Below are 24697 nucleotides of genomic sequence, written 5' to 3'. Positions count from 1 at the left end.
GAAATCAACGAAAATATCGACTTAATTTTCCGTTGAAACACGTTGACCACCATACCAATTACATTTACTCGAGCTATTCTATTTTTATTGCGCATAGTTAAAGTAACAATAAAATTGATTAATTTTGTAGGGCTTAGAAGCCATAAATAAACATTTTCAACCAAAAAGATGGTCATTACTTTTGTATACACTTAATGGTACCCAACTTATGAAGTAGACTCTAAAGTGTAAGTGATAAAGTTACGAGAGTACGCTAAATTAAAAACTGACACGAAGTATTATATTAAGTTTCCCAGTTATAATGTTTTGGAAAGTTTTTCGATGGTAACGTTATGATCCTACGGGATAAAAGTTTTGGCCGGTTCTTAAATGGAAGAAAATGTGGGAGAGCGAATTAATATGATCGAGTAAAAATTTCATATTGGTGGAACGAAAGGCAAGAACGGGTAAATCTTTTTCGTAATTGTTGGATCGAGGGGTGAAGTCGCCCACCCTATTCTTTATTTCAAAGTTTCAGTCCAGTTTGTCATAGGAATATTATATTAGAATCGTGGATCGATACGTATTTTCGAACTCTAAGTCCCTTTCACTTGGGCTGCTATAATATCTCTGCTTGGAAATGGGGTTGAAACTCGAATCTATTCAAGTATGTTTGCATCGTTAATCTGTTCGAATACTTGAACACAAAAGACGTATTCGCGTTTATTCGCGAGTCTTTACGTCTACCGAATACAACGTTTCAGAATCCATAAATATTCGTGAAAATATCAGTCGTTCCGCCGCATTACCAGCTGTTACACCTCGAATTTCGCAACGCGTATGATTCATCGACGCTTCGAAAAGGAATTCGTCGACGGCGTCCAGCGTACACGCGTCACTCGTGACCAGTTGAAATCCGTGTTCCGACGTGTACTCGACGTGTAATCGGTTGTGCCCGGTGCCGCGATTGATGGAAAGGACGAATTTGCGAACAATCGATAACCTCTATCCATCATCCGTAAAACGGCGTCCGACGGCCGCGTTTCATCGCGACAGTGCTCTCGATTCGTTGCTCGAGTAACCTTTGCCCTTGCCCAAAGTCACCGAAAACGTCCGCGGTACTGGAAAGTTGGTTTACGGATTTAATTAATTCATCGCCCTCTTAATCAGGCATAGTCCGTGTTATAAACAGCTGTTGCTTACTTCTACTTATTAACGCCGGGCGAATTTTACTTGAAACAAATGTGGAACAATTATTTGAAATTAAATTTCAGCGTTTTATTTCCAGAACCGTCGCTTGGAAGTAAATTATATTGTCGACTTTCTTGAAGCGGCGTGTATCGAGTAATGAAATTATAAAAGGCAATAGTATTTATGTGGTGTGTGTGGCATTTTTAAAAGCGAACAATTATTATTTCTATCAACGAGTAACAATTACAAGAGTGTGGGGCCGACAGAGATAAATAAAATACAGAAGACCACGAAACGAAACTGATTGAGAACCGCTGGTTCGGAGAATCAAACAAGATCGATTTTCTCGAACCCACGGAAAAATATATCCAGACTGCATGGAAATTTTAAAAGCCGTGAGATGAAAAGAACGTTTATAAATAAACGGAACACGGTGGATGGGGATGGCCTATCCAATCGTCTCGGTTGTCTCCCGTGTTCTAATACCACGAATAAAACGCCACAACGTTTTTTTCTCCTGCATGCCACGCCGTCGAAGAGTCGATCGATTTCACTAAAGAGCCATTGGCTCGAGTCACGAGCGAGTCATTTGGGAGAATAACGATAACGAGAGATTAATATGGGTTTCGCATTTCTATGGAAGATTAAGCCTGCAATTAGCGTTAATACCTATACATCGATTACGGGCGTAAAAGCATTAGTTTAGAACATATTTTAATTGTAATATTGTGACTGATGGAATATCTTCTAAACGTTTTTTGGTATCTTCAACAATTTCGAAGATATTTGAGTGGGTCTATAGAAATGCAATAATCCGTTCGACGTTCCAGGGTTAATATTGTTCTGTATTGCAAGAGATAGTTTACAATGTGCAGGCTTGCACGAAATTAGGCAAACAAAGTGTCATTGAAGAATGCATATTTCGTGCGTGTTTACATTGCACAGAAATGAACAATGTTTGAGTAACGATGAATACATCTCTATCTAGATCCGTATTTTCCATAGTAGAGGGCATTACCACCAGATGGGGCGCCCTGTAATCTAAAGGGGGCGCTAAAGAATATTTCTGATGCAGAGAAATGTGCATAACGATCTACTTGTTATTAATATACGTAATAATGTAACAGACATATTTATACCTATTCATTCGTCTACGTTATTCGAACGAACTTTTCAAATTCGGACGATCGTTCATCTAGATAAAACTTGTTTGTGCATCGTGGATAAAACGTTCATTATTCGTTATCTGGATAAAATCGTGCCCAACCCCGATTCCCGTTAACGTTTCCACGCGACCTTCCGAATGGTGACGCAAGCACTCGTCGCAAGTTCAATTCTGAGGTTATGACTCAACCGAATATTAGAGTAACGATTATACAAAGTGCTTCGTAATCGCGTGTCGAAGGTTCGGGTGATGAATTCACAACGAGAGGAACAAAATAAACGTACATATATACGCTGCCTAACCATTATTTTCCTATTTCTAAATTACAGTGAATCGAATCTATTTGAAGCGGTACACGCATCGTAGGTTATATCAGATCGTATCGTGCTACATCTTTAACACGCCATAATTCGAAAAGTCCTGAACGTTTCGCGTTCGTGAAACACTCTTTTTTGCCCCATTTACGTTCTAACTTCAGTCGTCGAAGCGTGACCGCACAAAATAACTAATCACCGACTGCAAAATCACCAAATTGGCTTCTTTAGAGAATATTCTCGCTATGGCGACGGCGAATCGATGAGCAACCACATGTAATGGAAACGAAATCGTACTCCACGGGGTTAAAGGTGAGGAGGCTAACACGGGCGTATAAATCGTGAAAACCACGAGGCCAATGTCATTTCATTATTCAGCGGGCGCGGCCGTTGCTTTGGTCGCGGAACGATTATCGGCCCGAGGGGAGGTGTAGCTCCTGTGGAGTATAAAAAAAGAAGAAAATTGTGTATCTGGCGTGTCTACCCGACGCGAGCACGTTCGTACGAGCGCGTCGTGGTAACCGCTAACAAGGCTTTTCTATTTATAGCGCATCGTTGCCGTACGTAGCTTCGAGAAACGCGCCCCGAAGCCCCGCAGTTTTCCGATTTTCTCCGTAGACCGAGTTTCCCCGACGGCATTGGAACCGCGACGCAACTCGAACCTAACCTAGAATCGTCTTGGGGTCTTCGGCAGTCCGCCAAACGCGAATATTCTTCGAAACGTCGATCGAAAGTTCGGGGATTCCCCACCAGTTACTGTGAGTCCCAAAAGTATCCGTGCTGGAGCGGCCTACTCTGGTTACAAAGTAAAATATACAGAGGCCGACACCACAGTCGGAACCTTTGTTGGAATTTTTTTAACGGAATCGCTTTTTTTACCCGCATCGATCTCTTGAAACGTCCCGCACGTAAAAATGCGTAGTCCAGTTTAGAAGACAAATACCAGTGCAGATTGCACATGGAGTTTTGTACGAAACGAAAAGTAATGTCGTCGAGAAATGGTCACGCGTGGGGGAAAATAACTTTTTACCATATGAATTTTTTGTATCTTTATTTCGAAAAGAGTTACGGCTTGTCCCAGTTTCTCGAATTACTCTGTATATTTGCGACGGTTAATGGTGTATGACTCGATCCTGGTCTGGGTTTAATGGCGGCGCCATTGTTGTTCCGATAATTTTCTTAGCGTGTCCCTACTCTAAAAGAATTACCTAATTGTTCCGTGTAAACAACTTATTACTTAATATTTATAACTGTTGGATTAGCGTAGCTTTGAACGACTACAATAAGGCTTGCTCGAACGTAAAGTTTTGTGTATCGTTGAAAATTTGGCTGCACGCGTATTCTTCGTGAGTTCCAAATAGGAAACAAGGAAGTCTCTGGAAGACTGATCTTCTGTCGGGGATAGACACTTTTCAGATATTGGCACTATTCCATACTTTTGAAGCCACTCCCACGCATTAATCGGCGCCCATCCTCTCGTCGGAGTCGTTAAACCTGACTGTAGCATCGTCAGGACAGTGAAAAATCACATGAATTGCCACAGTCGTTAACGACGAATCGCGTTAGTATCCTTGGCAATAAAAAGCATAGTTTGAAACAAACTTTAATATAGACTCTGTGAATAAGAAACAACGTTTTCTGCTGTACTTATCAATTTAGAGATAAACTATACTTATTATAATAAAATAACTTGAAAATAACATGATTTTTACTGTAGAATACCTTTTTTGACTAGTTTAAAACAACAACGTGGGCGTGGGTTCGTGCACGAGGGGGCGCGGTTTCGTGCACGGGGGGCGTGGTTTTGTACCCGCCCATATAAATCAGTTGCACACACCCACTGTAGACTGCATCAACAGATGTCTGATTAAAGTGTAACAAAACGCGTAAACTGCAATTTGTCTTTGTATGGTAATTTCTAACAATACTTGTCGCGCGAAAGAAAGGCCACGCGTGACGATAACAGCCCGAAGAAAAAGATGTGACGTACCGAACGTTTAGTCGCGAGGACCCAGGGGTCTCTGAGAGCGGCACGAGCGACACAAAGACCGTTCTAACACGTCTAGACAAATGTAACCGAAAACGGGCGCCGCAGACCGTGAGGTAATCTCTTTGAACTTGTCGGCTGGAAAAACAAAATCTGCAAACACGGCCGGGTTTCCAACATTTTTGAACGCGCACCAAGTCGATCCTGGTGGCAATGCCCCGCGCCCGAGATGTGTGCATTCGGCTCGAAGTCAAACGGAGCACGAAATTGCGTTCCAAAGGTCCAAAACATATCATAGCCCGTTGGCCGGGAAGGCAAGTCATCGTTGATTAGACACACGAGTATGCGAATCGTTCAACGAGTTCCGGTTCTTTTTCCTTTTAATGCGACCTAATATACACCTTAGAGATTCCGTACTTTACTTTACCGGTATTTCTTTGCGAATATTCTTTTTTTATTTGATTCTCTGATTATCTTGTACAGGATGTCACAAAGTTATACGTCATGATCATCGTACAAATTACATATTATTAATAATCTCTAACAAGATTACACAAAATTCTGATTACATAGTTACAGTATAATCTCTTTCTAGTAAACCCCTTTTATTTCTTTCAACTACATAAGCGAAATATTCAAGATGGCGGATTTAGATAGGAAATATCTACGTATCTCGCCCATTTTCGGTCGTACGAAGAAACTCCTTGGGACGAAGTTGCATTATTTTAAGGGACAGAAAATATTGTCTTAAGGTAATTTTTTGTAACGAGATTTCATGGTCATTGGTATATTTTTAAACGACACTATATATTTTTATCATTGTGGCGTGATTGTTGAGGCGACGACCAATCCGATAATCTATAATAATCTGACCTTTATGTGACCTTGAATACGGAAAATCTAGGGTAGCCCACTTTAGTCCAGCATTTTCGATATTTTGTCGCTTTTGGCCATACGAAGAAATGCCAGAGGGGGCAAATGGCTAAATGGATAATTAAGAAAATATTTTTCTCAAACTCGCTGCTTATCAGATTTCAAAGTCATCGACTTCTTTCTCGATTTTCAAACGAGATTACACCCTTTTGTCGTTGTCATGTTACGACCGACCCAATATGAGAATATACAGAGTGAATTATTTAAGCGTATCGCCTGAATTTACTTGTAAATTATTTGCTGTATAAAAAAAGCGTTCCAAACGAAAAGCAAAGTTCAATAATTAATTTTTTGCTACATTACCTTTTTAACTGTATCATTTGACTCACCCTCTGCGACAACATAACCTAGAAATGATTCTGTCGCTGCAGGCCTCCCTAAAACTGACCAAAACGTCTAAACCCGTCATTTGACTTACTCTCTACGACAACGTAACCTAGAAATAATTCTGTCGTTGCAGGCCTCCCTAAAACTGACCAAAACGTCTAACCCCGTCACGGTTTCAGATTTAATTTTCAAGACCCAATTTGTATCTCGGATTCAAGAATCGGAATCATTCCTGTCCCCATTACTAATTACGAAGCACGATCGATTCTCTTAAAAATCTTACTATCCACCTCGTCGTTGTTTGTGCGAATTGGCGCTTCTTTCGCTTCCGCCACGATATTCTATCCACCGTGCACGTTCTATGCACACTCGCCGAAGAGGTCTTTGACCGTGTAATAATAGTAATGATAACATAGCCGCTTGTTCAATTTGGAACGAGTCCACCGATCGAGGTTAATCAACGTCGATCAGTGTACTGCCTCGTAGCAGAATCGTTTGGTCGTTTATAATTCAACACCCTCCTACCCCCACTCCTTCTCGATCATGGGAACACCCAGAGGATAAATCATACGCGATTTGTTGCCCGCCATGGAAGAACGGACGAAAAGTTTCCGAACCTTGGTCCCACCTTCCAGGGAATCTATTCTAAATCTAGACGAGTTTCGCTCGGCTTCGGGCCAAATTTTCAAACTCGAACGATATTACGGACGCGATAGATGGATCTGTTCTTCCCATCGAAACTTTTCCACCGCGAGCTTCGTACTTATTTTTCGACTCCTCCGGTCTCGTTTACTGTGTTCTTCCGCGTTTCTTATGCACGATCGTTATCTCTCGGGCGTGGAAAAATTCTGAATAAATCGTGAAGAAAAAGGAGGATCGACCTCCGTTCCTCGGTCTTCCCCCCTTAGCGACGGGAACTGACAAGAAGAACGTCAGACCCGATTCTCGTCGATTTTAATGATATTTTGCAGGCACGTAGATTCATATGTACAACAACCATAGCCGTAGATGGCCAGAGGTGGTTAGGAAACAATTTATTTCACACGTGCGTTATACAGAATGTTCGGCCACCCCTGGGAAAAATTTTAATGGGAGATTCTAGAGGCCAAAATAAGACGAAAATCAAGAATACCAATTTGTTGATGGAGGCTTCGTTAAAAAGTTATTAACATTTAAATTTCCGTCAGTACTGAATTTTTTTCTCGAAAGTGGGTAGGATTTCGGATGTATGTATATTCACTAAAAATGATTGTAATTGACCTCTGCAATCACAAATAATTTTTTTAGAACAATTTGAAATTTTTTAATTTTGTCGAAAAATTTCCCACCTTCTCGAATTTTTTTCTCGAAAGTGGGTAGGATTTCAGGGGTATATTTATTCACAAAAAATGATTATAATTGACCCCAGCAACCTAAACTAATTTTTCCAGAACGATTTGAAATTTTTTTTTGTCCTCGAAAAATTTAGGCAGCTAATTAGATTTTCGGTAAGGAATTTTCTTCTCGAAAGTGCGTAGGATTTCGGGGGTATGAGTAATGACCAAAAATGATTGTAATTGACCCCCACAACCGAAAATAATTTTTTTAGAACAATTTAAAATTTTTTAATTTAATTATTAATAACTTTAACGAAGCCTCAGTCAAGAAATTGATATTCTTGATTTTCGTCTTATTTTGGCCTCTAGAATCTCCCATTAAAATTTTTCCCAGGGTTGGCCAAACATCCTGTATGTAAATATTACAAAAAATAGATTTATTATTCTATTAATATTTTGTTTGATCCTTGGTTGTTAGCAATAACGGTGGCAATCTTCCGGGCATTGACAGATTTAGAGGATTTGTAATATCCGTTGCAATTTCGTCCCGAGCGTTTGTCGGTCGGGATAGAGCACATAAGTGATTGGTGCACCATATTATATAGGATGAACCAAATAAAGCGTGAAAGTTCAATATTGTTAAAACTAACGACGAGAACAAAAAATATTATTACTGTTTACTACTCGTTGATCGTGATCGATTTTTAAATTAAAAACCGACGTAAAAGTAACGTACAATCCGCCGCCATTACGAAACTTAACCTCAATCTCGTCGCACCGTTGATATTTTGTCGCGCACGTTCAACCAGTAGTCGCCTCGTGGACAAACCATGGTCGTTAGAACGTTGTTTTGCTGAGAAAGGGAACGAAGGCGGTGTATTTAACACGTTGTCCGCACGAGATTCAGTCTGAGCCCCTCGAGTCTTCGAGACTTCGTTGCTAATTGGCTCAGCGTATCAACGACCTTTCTTACGAGGTTCCTTTTTACCAGACTTCTCTTAATGCGTCGATTTCTTGCGACGTTAGCACGAGATTCACCTTGCCAGTCCGTTCAACCAAATTTCTTAACTGCAATCGATTGTTGTATCGGGACGATTAATTAGCCGCTCGGCTAAGTAAAGACTACATAGCCGATCTTTAATTTCCCGTAGCTGTCTCGAATTTATCCCGACCGGCAAGATAAAATGTATCCGTTTAACATTTTATTTATAACTCTTTTATTCGTTCGATATGAAATATTTCGTTCCACAATTTAAATTTTTATTTTTATTCAACGTGTGTTTTATTTTTATCAGAGCGACGGTACTCGAGCAGTGGCGATGTATGATGAGCGACCCTCGATGTCAGTACAGCGCGAGTTAATCGATTTCTCCTTCGCTTAAACGCTCTAACATCGACCCTGATTAGCTCCTTTGGACAGTGACCGACTCGATTCATACCTAAGGTACCAACGAATCATTAACTCACGCGAATGTAATTAACAGTTTCGCGAGTCATTCTGCATCCTCTAAATCCTCAAAGTATCTAAATAGTCACGTTGCGTATCGACCACCCTGTACATTGCACTTTCAAGGAGAGTGCAATACGATGATTCTGTGGCCAGCTGCTTGGAGGTTAGGTTAATCTGTGTCTTCGATCCATTACCGGACTCGCTTGATTTAATAGAGTTATGCAGGACTTCTTCTCTTTACTCGGCATACGTCACGTGACCTCCCTTATTAGAATTAATCAAATTACATGCATCGATATACTTTCGTTCAAACGATGTTCATCAGCAAAACTGTGAAAAAAGAAGTTAACTAAAGATTTTATATAATCGTTTGAAATTTCTCCTTGGGTCATTCTTGACAAAAAGCTTTTTCAACGGTCCACTACTAATAGAATAAATTTCGCTTATTTAGTTACGTAGTTCACCCTGTATAATAATTTCATTGTTGCACCACTACACGTTAAAAGTGATTTGCCGTGTCCATGGTTGCAACAGTTTCATCGATCGTACCTACGCAAAGAGTGCAGACCCGTAGATATTAATAATAATTGATGATAATAATAATAAGAATAATAAAATGGAGGATGTTTTGCAGCATCATCGAGGGCTGAGCTATCGAAAAATATGGCGTCAGGATTACCGAGCGCTCGTCAGAGGAAGCTTGGACCAGCGCCGATAGCATCCTTCGAAGACCTGTCCGACGAGGTGGAAAACGTGAGTCCTTCCCTGTGTCCTCCCTGAGTCCTCTCTAAATCGGCTGTGTGTTCGAACGAGATCCACTCGAGTGGTCGTCGAGGATCTCGGCGATCGTGCTCGCCTGCACGTCTTCCCCCTTGAAACAATCGAAGCTCCGTGTCCCGGAGCAGGCTGACCTGTGTCCATCACCACAACCAAGTACCAACCACCCACCACCAACCACCAGCCACCAACCACCACACCCCAGTGACTGTCACCCGAGCGACAAAACCAGCCTTACGAATTTGAATGCAGGGGGAACCGGCTGCGCGAATGCCAGGCATCGTCGAGGTCACCACGCCGGCAACGCCTGGCAGTTCGCTAAAGACACCCAGTACACCGAGAATAGACATCAGCCGGGCCAGCAGTTCCTCCCACCATGAGGACAGTAACTCCAGGGACTCGACGCCGGAGAGGGAGCTTCTCGCAGGTAGCCAACACCTTTGCTTATCCCCCTACAATATTGTCTCGCTTATTGCAACCGAATCGTCAACGACGGATGAAATATGGCTCCGCTTTTAGTAACGAGACTGCAAATCATCGGACCACGTATGAAATGTTTCTTTTAGAGATCTCGTAAAGAGGTTTGGATGCAATCTTGTATAATAGTAATGGGGTGATTCTATTACAAATATCCCTAACGCAGATTGGCGCAATAAGCGAGGCAGTATCTATTTTACACCTTAAAAACTAAGAGCGAATGTTTCCGCTTTAACATACTCTAAGATCGTTGAAATAGATAAGGTCGTTAACTTGGTAATTAATTGCTTACAACCTAATCCACTATGATTACTATTCGTTGACGATACTTTCTCCGAAAACGACACTTCAGGATTTAATGTTTGGCGCACTGAAAAAAAACAAGTTTCCACGCGGATTGGAACGGTTTTCGCGAGAAAATTGAATTTTTTTACGCCAAGACTGGCGAGCATGCGACAAAATTCAATTACACGCCGCTAGACGAGGCGTCCGTCTTCCTGGTTCCTTTTCTTAGCGCAAACATTTTAACGGCGACAGCTTATTTCTCCCGTTGTGAGTCAAGGGAATCGCCGGATGAGAATTTGTTTTACCTCTGGTGTGCGGTTTGGTTTCCTTTTTCCCTCCAGAGATTCTAGGAATAATACATTCAATCCGTGCCTCTTCGATGTTAGAGATAACATTTTTCTCGTGTTTTTCGTTCAATTATATGTTGTACTCTTTTAAAGACTAAAACTTTACAGATTATATCTGATATTGATAAAATAACTTCTGTCAAAAGGTGTCAAGTTTTTAGTAAAAAATTAATTTCCCGCTATTTACGACTAATGCATTTTATCATACACTACTTTACAGTTTTAGCAAAACTGTATTCAGTGGCTCGTGTTTATATACGAGTTAGGCACTGCTGCCCTATGATAAAGTAACACCGAGATATCTAACATTCGTGCACCCTAAACGACTACAATGAACACTGGAATACAATATCTCGCAAACACTTGGTAGAATTGTAACAGGATAGCAAGAAGAGCGTCGCCACGAGTGGAGGCTCAGATCGATCGAGACAGAGACGTCTGCTGTGGCACTAAACGGTCCCCCGAGATAACGCGTGCTCGATTCCCGTTTGTGTATGTGTTCCACGAATTAGCACGCACTGCGAGTGTACGGGAGAATTGAAGGGAAACGCGGTGTTCCGGAAGTTTGTCCTATATTTGCGGGACTCGCTTTTGTCGAGCGACACACGCAAACGGCGCACCGTTACACACAACCGACCCGTTAAAAGTGTATCAAGACGACAGCAGATGCACGGGACGCCATTATCGGAGAACCGGGCTTCCCCCAAACGCCGCGTGGTGCGCTAAGTAGATGCGCAAAAGACTAGTTGGCGTCGGCCGTCGCATGGCGCGTATCGTATAATGGGATTTACACTCAAAAAACGGAACAAATACATTCACACCTAATTTCTCTAATTTATATAGTTAGTATACACAGATTTTTTCTCATTTTGGTTAGAATAGTTGGAATCCCTGATACAAATACCCCACTATGCATCGTTGAACCGAACCGTATTTATTATTATAAGTTTGTCGAACCAGTCCAGCTTTAGATGACCCTTATTTGTTCCCGTTTCTAGATGGAACGACCACACAAACGAAGCATAATTTTCATTGACACGTTAAACAGAGTAGCGTGGTTATTATATCTATAGCTTAGTCCCAGTATTCTATATCGATTTTAGACAGCAACAACTAAGTAGAATTATGATAAAAAGTAAAACGATCCTATAGTAGAAACACTCGATGTTCGTTGAATGTCGTTTGAGAAGCCCGTACCAAAAAGTAGATTTAATTGTAGTTACATAGTATTCCGATTTATGTAGAAAGATTATCGTTATGAAATAGTACAGTGGACGAAAATCAATGAGGAATCGTATGGTTATTATGGTCGTTGAAAATTTCAGGCGGAGAGCCTCCGGCTGGGTGCAAGCTGACTTTGGGTTACAAAGAGGATGCCCAGGATTTGAGATCGTCGACGGAAGAACTAGACCTGCAAGATCCCATCCACGAGCAGGATCTCAGAAGGGAGTCGAAAAAGCTGGCCAAGAGACGAAAGGAGGATGGGTCATTGTCGGATTACAGTGGGAAACAGTTGGACAGAGAGCGGAAGGACAGTAATTGTTCGGAGATCGTCTTGCTGAACATCAGTGGCAGAACGTCGAGATTGTCGTCCGTGGGTAGCCAGGGTTCCGGTGCCTCTGGAAAGCTCTCTGTCGTTTCGGCCACTTCCTCCAGGTACGAGAGAGACTTCTACTTCGCGTGTTAGGGGCGCATCCACTCAACAATCGGCTTCGTTAGGTCACCGAGTCCGCACAAATGCCTGCTGGAGACGTCGTTCTGCGGGAGCAAGCCTACGCTGACTGACAACCTGATAGAGCCCTCGAAGCCGGAGACCGACGACTTGGAAAAGATTTTGTTGAAGCGGGAAGCGGACACCACCAAGGCGCTGATCCCGGAGAGTATAAAGGTCTCGATGGTCGACGGAAACCTAAAGCCGGACCCCCTGGACAAGCCACGGAGGCGGGGACGCGAGGAGAGGAAGGAGATCTTCAAAAGGGAGGTGGAGATCACAAAGAGATTTTTAGAGAAGGTGAACATAGAGGTCAGTCCAATACGCGAATCTTGTCAAGCCTCGTCTCGAAGAGAGAAGTTCTTTAGTATCGTAAAACCGTCGACTTTCAGGTGCCGATAGTGAAGAAGCCAACAGAAACGTTAAGTACAACATCGACGCCGGAGGAATCGGTCAGATCTCTGGCCCAGGAGGTTCAGAAGCCGGTGAGTTTGAACTTCAACGACAAGAGAAAGAAAACGCAGAATTTCAAAGAGATCGTGCAAACCACGCCCACGTCCAGCAGCGTGACTGGCAGCCCGAAATTGCCCAGGCATCAGAAAGTGCGTGACCTGGAGGGCTCTCGGACGCCCAGTCCGTCTTCCGTTTCTCGTAAAAGCAGTTTCGCGTCTTTGTTCAAGGTACGAACCCCCATTATTTTGCGCTCAATGACCTTTAGTGAGTCGAAGGCCGAAGGATTTGTCCACAAGGACCGATCGATTAAATTGAACATCTAACAAGAAGAGATCTCAAGATCGGACCAAGGTTTTACCACTGTAACTTCGGCTTTCGACGCGTTAAACGCAATTAAAAGTGTCTTAATTACGCTTGCCCGTTTTGCTTGGTCCACACACGGACTCCTGGCTTTGTATTTGTAGACGATCCGCTAGCTTTATCGAGAAGAATATCGCGAAACACTGCATGTTCTGATCGTCCGCGTGTTCGACTTTTAAGGCACGTACAGACAGCAGTGTGTTGAGCCCAGAATCCCCGTCGCCCAACACGAAACCACGACGTAGTCTGACTTCCAAGATAAAGGACACTACCGAGAGTCTGCGCAGCAGATCCAAGTCGCGCGAGAGAGTGTCCGCGGACAGCAGCAGGGCATCCAGCTTGAAAAAAGACTCGAAGAACAAAGGCGTGTTCTCGTCGACGTTGAGTCTATTTAAGAAACGGGAGAGAAAGAAGAGCTACGATGAAGCGATCGCTGCTGCCTGTGGGACCTCCGACCTCGCCGATTCCGGCGATCATCCGTCTCTGGAAAGCATCGGTAACGTGGAGTTCCGGTTCAACACGGAGAAAGAGAACCGCAAGGACGATTCCATCTTCATAAGCCTTCACGCGGACGACAGGAATTACGAGGTGGCTCTGCCCTCGGAGAGCGTTTCGATTCCCCTCGAAACGCCCACGAAGCTGCTGGACGAGTACGAGTCCGAGCCTTGCACCGGAAGCATAGTGACGGAAGTCTCGATCGAGCACCATCCAGCGCCCTCGAAGATCAAAACCGAGGCCCAGATCGAAACCACCTCGAGAGCGTACCACCGGGACAGTCAGATCCCGCGGAGCGTGTCGAAGGACTCGGAGATATCCAGGAGTTCGTCCAAGGACTCTAAGCTTGGTGGTCCCAACAAAATATCCGAGGCTGCTGTCAGACCGTCGTCCTCGTCATCGATCGACGGCGGCAAGCCTCTGGAGCACCGAGTGTCCAGCAGCTCGTCGAAAGATTCCGTCGGGAAGAAGGAGGTGACGAAACCGAAGAGGAAGAGCAAAGAGGTGCAACAGATAGAGCCGCCGGAAAGAATAGACGAGGACGGTCAGCGACAGAGGCAGCAGGCCAAGAAACAGGCGACGCAGAATCCCGAAATTAGGAAGTCTGAGCTGCTGGACGATAGTCTCAGGCCGGAGGACGGGCTTGCGAAGGCGCCCAGCGTGATCTCCGATCTGGATCACAACAGCTCGGAGTCCGAGAGGGACTCGGAGATTGAGTTCATCAGGAACAAGGTCGAGAAGCTCGCTCAAGAGCTGCCTGACGAGAGGAAGGGCTTGTTCTACGAGGAAAGTTTCGAGGAGGATCTTCCTTACCTACCAACGACTTTGCCTTTAGAGAAGAGCGTAGCAATACCGATCCTGCCTGCGAAACAACGACTTCATGAAGTAAGGTAATTATTATGAAATAGAATTGAGAATGGGTATAGATTCTACGCTCGAAATTGGTCCTTTGTAAAGTAAAATAATATAATCATTTTCGTCAAGTCGTTTTTTGTCATTTCAAGTGTTAGATCCCTGCCGACGCTATTTAACGTGCTATATTTATCTTGCTTCTTTCCAATGTATCTATTCTCTGTCCTTATTTGCTAGGATTAGGTCTCGTAGCACGATCAAATTTTGCTAAATTAAAACGGTCCCCAAAAATAAAAATTACATGACATTTTTGTCACCGAGCGTGGTTAGATTTATAATAATTAACGATGATTTATTTCGCGATTCATAGAACGATACCCATTGAGAGGCCGCGATCCACGACGCCTATAAATCCGACTCTTCTCGACGAGTTTGTAATGCAAACGTCCCTCGACGAGCGTCGCATCGAAAAGATGAAGATATCCCTGCCGCGGGAGGACAGTCGCAAGCTGAAGAGCCCGCGGAAGCACGCGGCGAATACTTTCTCGGAGTTCGCGGGTACGGTGCCCGACGGGGCTCGAAAGGCGGCGGGCAAATCGCCGAGCCCACCTCCACTGCCACCGAGAGCGCCGGCCAGACCGACCAACTGGATCAACTTTGAGGAGATACCAGAGAAGAGGAAAGCACCGAAGAAGATTCAGACGATCCCGCGGGTCGAGGACGAACCGAAATCCGGCGGTTACAGCTACGTGCAACCGGAAGAGTGCAGGTACGGGTATTATCTTTTATTTTACACACGCCAACTTAACGGTTGGGGCACGATCCGAAGGTAAACACTATAGACGAAAAAACACAACCCCTATGGGGCACTCTCGAAAGGTGGTTCGAACTCTGTTGGCTCAATTTCATATGTTGCACTATTGTTTTATCGTTGCGACATCTTTTTCAAGTACCGAGACTCGGCCGCCGTCGCTCGACGTAGTATATCCATCTCGCTTCCTCCTGTTGCAACCATTCTCTTCGTCGAGCAACGTTGGGATTCGGTTCTACGAACAATACACTATCCTGGAAATGTTTAATTCGAACGCGTACATTATTCGTATACCGTTCGGTAATAAGGAGAAACGTTGCATGGAAATTTCACCGAGCGTGTGTTGACCCAAGCATTTTTTATCCAGTTTAGCGTGCACTGCTAATCTGCAAAGTATCGAACCACCTTTAAAAACCACCCTGCATACACGTATGCTCTTATGGCGATCAACAGGTGCGAATGTCACGAGGAGTCGCGAAGGGCGTCGATGAGAGAAGCCGCCGCGACAACGAGAACGTCGTCTTCTTGCAGCAGCAACGGCGAACGATCGTGCAACGGAGACAATTGCACGGTGCCGGCGTCAGCGTCCGTAGATCGTGCCAGCATCGTCAGGTAAACGCGCCCGGGTACGATCGTCGATCACAGCCGAACCGGTCTCGTAGGGCAACCGTCGAAGACGCTAGTGTTGAGTAGAAGTCTGTTTCTGTACTTTCAGTGACAGCTCGCTGGAGTGTAGCCTGAGCATCGAGGAGGGCACGCAAACCCTTCTCGCAGACTCATCGTCGAAACCGTTCGGCATGGACCTCGACGTCAGGTCGAACAGGTCCAGCATCGTGTCGCAGGACGAGAACGACGAGATCCAGCACCAATAATAGTTTCACGGCACGTCTCCTCGCCTTATTCTCCTTACCAGATTCTCCTTCTCGTTCGAACTCACTCGGTCGAATTCTCGTTGCTCCTGCTAGCGGCGTTCGGTGTTGCTGGACAACAAACAAATTCCAGTCTCGTTTCTCTCTATTCTATGATGTCTTCTTTCCCCAAAGCAGTATTCGGCGTCGATGGTTTTAGGGAGCACGCAGTACTATCAGTGACGGGTCTACCGTGATACTTGCGATGTTCGATCTTCAAACGATGTCACTTTTTCATTAAGTACCACGCGTTACGATGGGATTTCAAACGCTTGGAATAACGGACAAAATTAAACGGCCCCCCTCTCCCCGAGACTTGGTAATAAATACAAACAAAAAATTATTAGGGACTCCTTCACTGAATTTTACTCCTCTTTCAAATCTATGAAACGTGTAGGAATAAGTATTAATTTTTCTATTGAATTTTCTTAGTGTCTTACTGTGAAATGTTAATTTTTGAAATTTCTTCCGTTCGCTAACGCGTACGTATATTATTTTATTGTTTCGGTACATGATATTTGGCGTAAACCTCTTTTGCATTAATTTTTTTAACATCTATAAATAATAATTATTAATATAATAAATATATGTCGTTGGTAAATAAATACTTGTTATAGCATTTGCAAATGTGTTTAGATGGACTACTCAGAAACGTAGATCCGTCACTGGTGATAACGCAAACTCGATTGCATACTTTAAGGTTAGATTGTCAAGCAGTAGTCGCCGTACCACGTCGTTTTACCGTGGCGTAGCAAATGTTTATATTTTTTTCTCTCTCTCTTTCTCTCTCCTTCGCAATATACACTTTCAAGAATTCGTATTCCGTTACGGTGTAAGAAGATCGTCGAATAAAAATAAATAAAAAAAAACGTAGGCGGTAGCACAAGTGTACTGACATTCGAGGATTCGCGACAACGGAGTTGTTTGTTGTTCAGTTCGCACGGTACAAAATAATTCACGTTGAACACGTTACGAACGTCTTTCGCTGGACCACGGTTTTCGACAATCGACCTGCTGGTCCACGCGCAACCGTTGGTCACACGAGTCGTGTGCCATATTGGTCACGCGACTCGCGCCACGGAACACGAGTGTCTCGAGCGTCGCAAGTTTTTCTCGACTTTTCTCGTCGTTAGCAGCGATGGCAAGCAGTCGTTCATGCTTTTCTGAGATCGCGGCGATTCGACAGTTGACACCAACGCAACGAATAATTGTTAAATCCCAGGCAAAAGAAGTTTCGCAGTCCGATTTTTCGAAAAATGCGAACGGCACGGGCGCTCCGCTACCTCTTCGCTAGTCGTCTATCGAACACTTGTATATACATACCTTGTAATAGTCGAATGTTGCCATTCTCACGAGATTTTAGTCTAAGAACGTACCTTCCTACGAGAATCCTCGTTCGTTTCCTCGTTATTTAGAGTCTCACGTTATCTATAACGGACAGAAGAATGCCTGTTGGTATGCGCACGTTGACCAAAATGCTTCCTTATGACAGAGCGTAACCTTGCGAATTGCGCGGACATCGATCGCGGACGGTGACTTGTGTCTGATATCATCGATCGACGCTTCATATCATATAGATAGACATAGCTCTGTAAGTGTTTCCGCTGAGGTTTAGAGGAATATAAACGTGAAGAAAAAAAATTTATCGAATTGTTGAAACCGAGCGATTATTATCGATGTCACACGATCGCTCGGCTGTTCCAGCAGCTGGCCAGACTGAAACTTTTATTGCCCAGTTGCGAAACAGAACGAGAACAGAAAGGGAAAATGCTGCAAGTATTTCGGTCCAGGTGTGCTTTCGTATTTGTTGAAAATGGAGAGCTAGCAAAGAATTATCATTGACACGGCGAGGTAGGAAACGAATGGAAAGCATATAGGACGAAGATCGCGAAAATAATTATTTGCGCGTTTCGTTGGTCGCATATGATGCGCGCGTTATCGATAGATTGTTCTATAAGTATTACGTAAGAGTATTGTGTGTGCGTATGTGCGTGGAGAGGTATATACACGGGCACCCTGTGGTGCATATCCATGGAATTCACATTTTTTCCAAACTGTTTATCATCGTTCTCAATTCTCCCACGAGGACCATCGCGGTTCTTCTTGGAAACAAGCCACCGTCCGGCGAACGATACAGGACGACGAGAAACGAAACGCGGAAGTATCGGTTAGTTAGTGAGCTTAGGCGTACAAGAAAGAATCAAACGACCATGAATCACCAAAATCATTGTTATTTTACACGTCGTTGAATAATGGGATGCTGTACAGTATCCAAATTATGTTTCAACGTTACGGTAAACCTCGGTTGGCCCAACGCTCCTGAATCGTCGACATTTTGTTTTTACTTCGGTGATACGATGGCATACCCTCGGAGTCGCGAAGAAAGTACAACGCGAAGCGAACAACTTGCTTTTCGACTCGTTATCAAAACATTTCCTCTTTCTTCTCCTTCAGCCCCTCTCCCCTTGGAGAGAAAGATTCCGCTTTGTGGAAGTCAAATCGAAGAAAGTACAAGGTAGTAGAAGTAATCGTAAAATTATCCAATGCTCGGCTATCATTAGGGATCTTAATTTAGCAGTATGTACTAGCGAGTCACGACGATCGGTTACATAGTTTAGAACAGGCATGCCTAACGCGTTGCCCGCAGTATATCCGGGCAGATAATTTTTTACAGTCACAAAACCACGCCCTCACGAACAACGATCTCGTAGTGAGGTATGCTACAAAGGCACACGGCGTATGCATTCATAGTGCCCTAACGCATTCGTGAATTTAAGCACCATAGAAAAAGAAATCTCATATACACGTAACGCAATGAAACAAAAGCTTTTGAAAGCTAATGTAATTAAAACTTCCAAACTGTCGGTACGAAATTTTTAAATCGAGCATTTTATATATATATACTCAAACACTATCACTAGATACTTTGATCATCGTTACTTATTTAATGTTATTCGCCCATATAAATCGTCGGTATCATTGTAAATATCAAATAGAACATCGGCATATACCTCCTAATTATTCCTAGATATTTTCATTGTAGAATATTTTAGAATTGTAAATTTGTATGAATTGAAAATCGTGTTAAACTTGTATGAATTTGTATCTATGGATTAAAAAACTGTTTCTGAAAATGTAGTGCTAAGCTCGGGACACTCCTAAACTCATTGACTTTTGTAGACTACGGCAGAGCTACGGAGGTGCTAGGAGTATTCTTCTAAGGGCAAATATAAACATAGATACAGTACTGATTATACGATATCAGACCTAAGCTACATACAAGAGATATAAATTACGCGGATAATGATACAGCGAGCAAAACAGTAAAATCAGTTAAACGGTATACCTGATGCACAAACCGAACCATACTGCTACAAATGCAAGAGTACCGTTCCCTTCAAAAGTACGTGTTGCGCAAAGAAGATGCGCGTAAAATCAGTATACCGTTGACTATCGAAGGGTACGCATCGCAACAATGGACACACGCGTTCCCCTGTTGGTAAATTAATGGTAGACAGTTTTTTTTTTTTTTTAACACGTTGACTGTCAGACCAAAATTATGTAACCTAAATTCCTAGTACTTATTTTTGTAACCTTAAATCCATGAATTTTATTCAAATTTATTTCCCCGAACATCTCAACTTGCGAATAAATTTTTTTTGTTTCCATATTGAAAAGTCCTATCATTATGGGCGACATAGCAGTCGAAGTATTGAGCAGTCAATTGCGTGACAAAGAAAGATAATGGTTGTAGCAGGTGGAAGTGAAATGAATATGTTTTACCGATTCTTGTTCTCTGCTAGATCAGGTTTCGTAGAGCTTGAGACACTGACAATCAGTGGAAGGGTCCTGGGGAGAGGGAGAGGGGATGAATCGTGGAAAGTGAACTGTGCAGATTTCAGAGAACGTTAACCTTAAAATTACCGTACTAAAATTGACCGTCACTTCTCTATGTGAACAGTTGGGCATGCCTGGTTTAGAGTAATTGAACGACGATGCTGGATACACTTCACAGCAATTATAATTGCATCGCACGTGCTCCACGTGGATAAGTAATGGTCTGCTTAATGGCAAGAGCAATCTTTATCGCGTGCAGTAAACGATTCCGCCTATCCTTTGTCATTGATCGACGACTGACCTCAACCTCTATTCGCGCTAATTGAGTTTACCAATAAACACGAATTAACGAGATTATCGTGAGTAAGTAGATATCGGATTAGTTTCATTGGAACTCGGGAAATGTAATTTCCTTAAAAGGGATCGACGTTGGAGTCCCTAGGGAGCGAATCGAACGCGATTCACGACAAAGTGGATCGTCGTTTGTAGCTCGCGTGGATCGTTGTTTGCGATGCCACGCTCGCATCGTAGGAATTTCTGCTCAAGAACGTTGCGTTTCTTCGACGTTGTAGTTTTCGTGACAGCACCAGCTGTATGTATAACTGTATTCTGTGTTCAAAATGGAATTATTTAGTCCTGTTGCACCAAACGCGACAATCTTTTGGTGAAAAGAGTTCGATTTTTCGACGGTGTGCATACGGGTTCTTTGCGGTATCTCTAATACGCATTTAGGAATTGAGTCATTGTTCTGCTTCCACCTCTCCATATCGGTTCATCCTTGGACAAGGAGACCCGTAGATTAATACAAGATAAATTTGAATGAATTTAAATATCTCAAGAGCAACATACTTTTCGAAAAAGTATTAAATACAAACCTTTTTTGGTTTCAAGGGTGAAGCACAATTGTCCCATTTATTTTGTATTCGTTGAGAGGTTTCAAGGTTATTTATCGATTCTTATTCTACGGGAGAAAAGAAGCAAATTTTTTAATCAGACGCCATTTTAAAATGATATTTAAGACATACTTTGAGTCTTGACACGACCCCCCATTTTTGTCAAATGTCTACGAATCGTTGATGTTGGTATGTTTAAAATTCCTTGGCATAATGGTTAAAGGGTATAGCCGAATAAAAGGGTCAAATGTGCCCCGAAACCGAATTGAACGAACGACGAGTCATTCGATAGCTTATCCAAAAAAAAACCCTGTGTGCAAATTTTTAACTTGAAATCTCGACCGTAGGGGTAGTAATGGGGTGAAAACGAAAATCATGTTTTTGTACAATTTCTCTTGACCTATTGAGTAAAAAAATGTAAAAAAGTTCAGAGACATTTCGGGTATCGGGGCACATATTTTTAGAGATTTTCAGATTTTTTGATTGAAGAACCAGGTAGTAAAAAATAAAAAATCGCAAAAAATGCTTCTTCTCCCCTTGAATTTTGATGCATTCTTCAATATATGAGTGTTTTGTAGACTGTTTAATGTTTTTACACTAAACAGAATAACATAATATTTGAAACAAATAAAATAAAGCCAACCGTTGAGCGTAATATATCCTAAAAAACCAACGATATTTTCAACGGCGTCGATGACGACGCAGCGTTAGTGTCCGACTGTGGAACCGCTGGAATTTTTTGTACCGTAGGTTCGAGTCTCTCTTCTGGACTTACAATTAGTATTTTTTTTTCAAATTCCAACTATATAACAATGATTTATATTTATTTATAAATGTTCTACAAGCATTTTACAAATATTTTAACCTGAAATATGTATAAATATAATTTTGGAGCGTTTTTTGCGTCTTTATTTTTTTTTGTCAACCACGATTATTGTTTAACATATTTTACACTGAAATCGTTCGGGTTCTACAATGTATTTATGATACGTCTATGACTATTCAGCACGGGGGAGCAGAGCACTGGAAACATGTACTGAGGATTAATTATCCACAGTAACGATTTAATATCTTCATCCGGTTTTTAAAAATAGCGGTGTAGAGGTATTTGTACCGTAAACTCTAGTGCTGAAAATTCCCAAATGAGGATTTTATTTATGGCTTCACTGATTTTAATTCTTTATGACTGCTATGGGCAATAATAGTGGCAGTTTTCAATCTTTGTAAAAGAGCCACAATAGATTTATTTTTTAATTACTCAGATCAGGCTACTGCATGCGATGGGATTTATACATAATTATTTGGCATGGTCCGTATAGGGTGGTCCTACAAGTGTTTCCATTATCTTTAAGATCAGCAGTAAGGAAAGGATAATAACCCTTACATGTCTACGTTAGATACTGAAGCCATACCAAACATTCATATTTATCAAAGAAAGAAAAAAAGAAGGAAAGATCTGTTTGATCGAAGAGGGAGACGAAGCATTTTTCGGCATTTTTTGCGGTTTATTATTTTTTACTACCTGGTTCTTCAATTAAAAAATCTGAAAATCTCTCAAAATATATGCCCCAGTACTCGAAATGTCTGAATTTTTTTACATTTTTTTTACTCAATAGGTCAAGAGAAATTGTACAAAAACATGATTTTCGTTTTCACCCCATTACTACTCCACGGTCGAAATTTCAAGTTAAAAATTTGCACAGAGGGTTTTTTTTTGGATAAGCTATCGAATTACCCGTCGTTCGTTCAATTCGGTTTGGGGGCACATTTGACCCCCTTATTCGGCTATACCCTTTACAAAAGCAAAATGTCACTTCCCCGTACCATTAAAGAAGCATTTTTCGGACGGAAATCCCTTTACTTCATCAAAATATCTCCCAGTAACCGCCTCATCCAACCCCTCTAGTGTTCATGATTATTTTTAAGAACACTCGATTGCTAAGAGAAGTCTAAAGGATATTTAAGTGTTTCTAACGTTGTGTAAATAAAAATAAAATTGGAGAGTGCATATCGCGAAAACGTTATGAGAAGTGGTATGAGAGGGAGGGAGTGAAATGGAAAGAGAATAAAAATGTTTGTGTTTTGACGAGTGGCTCAATCATTTCATAATTGTGTTCCTGTAGATTCTAGAACGCTCTCTTGCCTCGAGGAAAGTTGTAACGAGCCACGAGGATTCGTTCGCGAGTCGAGAACTGCGATTAAACATTACCGATTGTTCTTTCTTTATTATTTACAATATTACGGCGAGGTAGTCGGATTCAAATGATTTACTTTCTTCTATAGTATAGTTATCGACTCGGGACCGATCGAATCCTCGTAAGTAAATCGGAAGTCCCGCACGACGTTCCGATCCGCGGCGAATTGCAATTGTTTATTGTTACGTGTTGCAGAAACGGCGACGTAAAATCGACGATTCGAGGTCACGAAGAGAAAGATCGGAGAAAAGATGAAAGGAAGAACCAAAACAGAGGGAAGCGGTCCGTTGTTAGTATTCCGAATGTATTAGGTTTACCGGAAAGTTCTGTACGCACTGTGATGTCTGGAGTTTAACCGGATAGAGTATTATAGTATAGAAGAGTAATTTTAGCAATCAAGTACAGTATACCCGGGTAACTGAACAGGATTCATCATGGCTGTTAAAAACGTCGATACCTGGAATTAGAAAATGTTCCCATCCACCGGGCAACCGATCAGGTTGTTAAATCTGATGCAAAATAATAAATGAAAATCAAAAATCGGAAAACAAATGCACAATAGTATAAATTTTTAGGGGATTCCCACACTGTACGCTCAATTTTGTGTTGGTAAAATCATTGTATGTCTGGAAATATTAATAAAAAAAAAAGTAACTATCTTATTTTGAATACTATTTTTTTTCTCAGTGATTGAACTTAACCTTCAAGGATCTTTTTTACACAAACTATTTAGATAAGAACTTCGAACAGAAAGCAATTACTATGAGCGACGGACAGAGCGAAATGAGATTGGAGATAAATATTGTAGAGCTTAATAAATAATTTCTGATCTTACCAACCATTTTGGATTATGGCTGGTGTCGTATAAGTTGAGCGGACAGAACTTTCCGACGGACCTGATAAATATTCTCGCTGTGCGTTGTCTGCCGTTTTTTTGGGTACGAGAGGACGAATAAAAGAGGAGAATCGTCCTCGAAAAGAAAAAAAGAAAAAAAAAACGAAAAACGTAAAGCATAATTAAAAAAAATACACCGCGAAAAAGAAGTTCGTAGAAAAGCGAGAAGCTTCGTCGTGGACGGCTCTAAGCCTGTTATTTTCTGAGAAACAGCATTAATTATTTCTATAGAGTCTATTCTTATAAATAATCTTTCGACTGAGTTTCCGCGTCGATCACCGGAAATAACGTTTGATCTCCGCGCGCTCGTCCATGACGGGTTCAACGTAAAACAAACAAGACAAACAAAAAACGAAGAGATCAAGATTTTTCGCTGTATATATATATATATATATATATATATATGTTTATTCTCAAAGAAATTATACGGCTATTATATAATTACATTAAAAAAACAAAAAAAGAACAAAATAAATAAATATATATATAAGATGAAGCGAAAGGAGAGTGTATACTAAGAGAACAACGTATGCTATATATACGATATTTCGAAGCACATCCGTTTAAGGAATTGTTACTGAATGATTCAATAAATATTATGTCTTAATACAATGTAAAGCCCGGCGATCCCTCGGGATAGGATCGTTAACGAGATGCGAAGAAGCTTGCAATCCGAACGATCCGAGTTGATTTCACCACCCTTTTTCGACTACTATCGTGTATCAATCATCATGTACCG

General features: G+C 42.0%; 1 protein-coding gene across 2 annotated transcripts; it reads left to right on the top strand.

Annotated features, from left to right (window-relative positions):
* The first annotated feature begins 908 nt into the window (after positions 1-908).
* On the top strand, positions 909-24392 carry LOC122403824 (protein SHORT ROOT IN SALT MEDIUM 1). 2 transcript variants are annotated; one of them, XM_043407576.1, is made up of 12 exons: positions 909-2961; positions 3198-3407; positions 8508-8656; positions 9297-9415; positions 9692-9866; positions 11874-12204; positions 12268-12571; positions 12652-12939; positions 13253-14457; positions 14790-15188; positions 15684-15842; positions 23259-24392. In XM_043407576.1, exons 4-12 carry the CDS (start codon positions 9326-9328, stop codon positions 23416-23418), a joined length of 3111 nt encoding a protein of 1036 aa, XP_043263511.1. In that variant the 5' UTR covers positions 909-2961; positions 3198-3407; positions 8508-8656; positions 9297-9325; the 3' UTR covers positions 23419-24392. The 2 variants fall into 2 exon arrangements, with proteins under 2 accessions (XP_043263511.1, XP_043263512.1); XM_043407577.1 differs by lacking the exon at positions 23259-24392 and adding an exon at positions 15946-21162.
* Positions 24393-24697: the final 305 nt, after the last annotated feature.

This window comes from Colletes gigas, unplaced genomic scaffold (assembly GCF_013123115.1).
Source record: "Colletes gigas isolate AHSC1104 unplaced genomic scaffold, ASM1312311v1 Colletes_gigas_Sc00076, whole genome shotgun sequence".
Taxonomy (NCBI): Eukaryota; Metazoa; Arthropoda; class Insecta; order Hymenoptera; family Colletidae; genus Colletes; species Colletes gigas.
The sequence above is the reverse complement of the archived record's forward strand: the minus strand, read 5'-3'. Positions and strand labels throughout refer to the sequence as shown.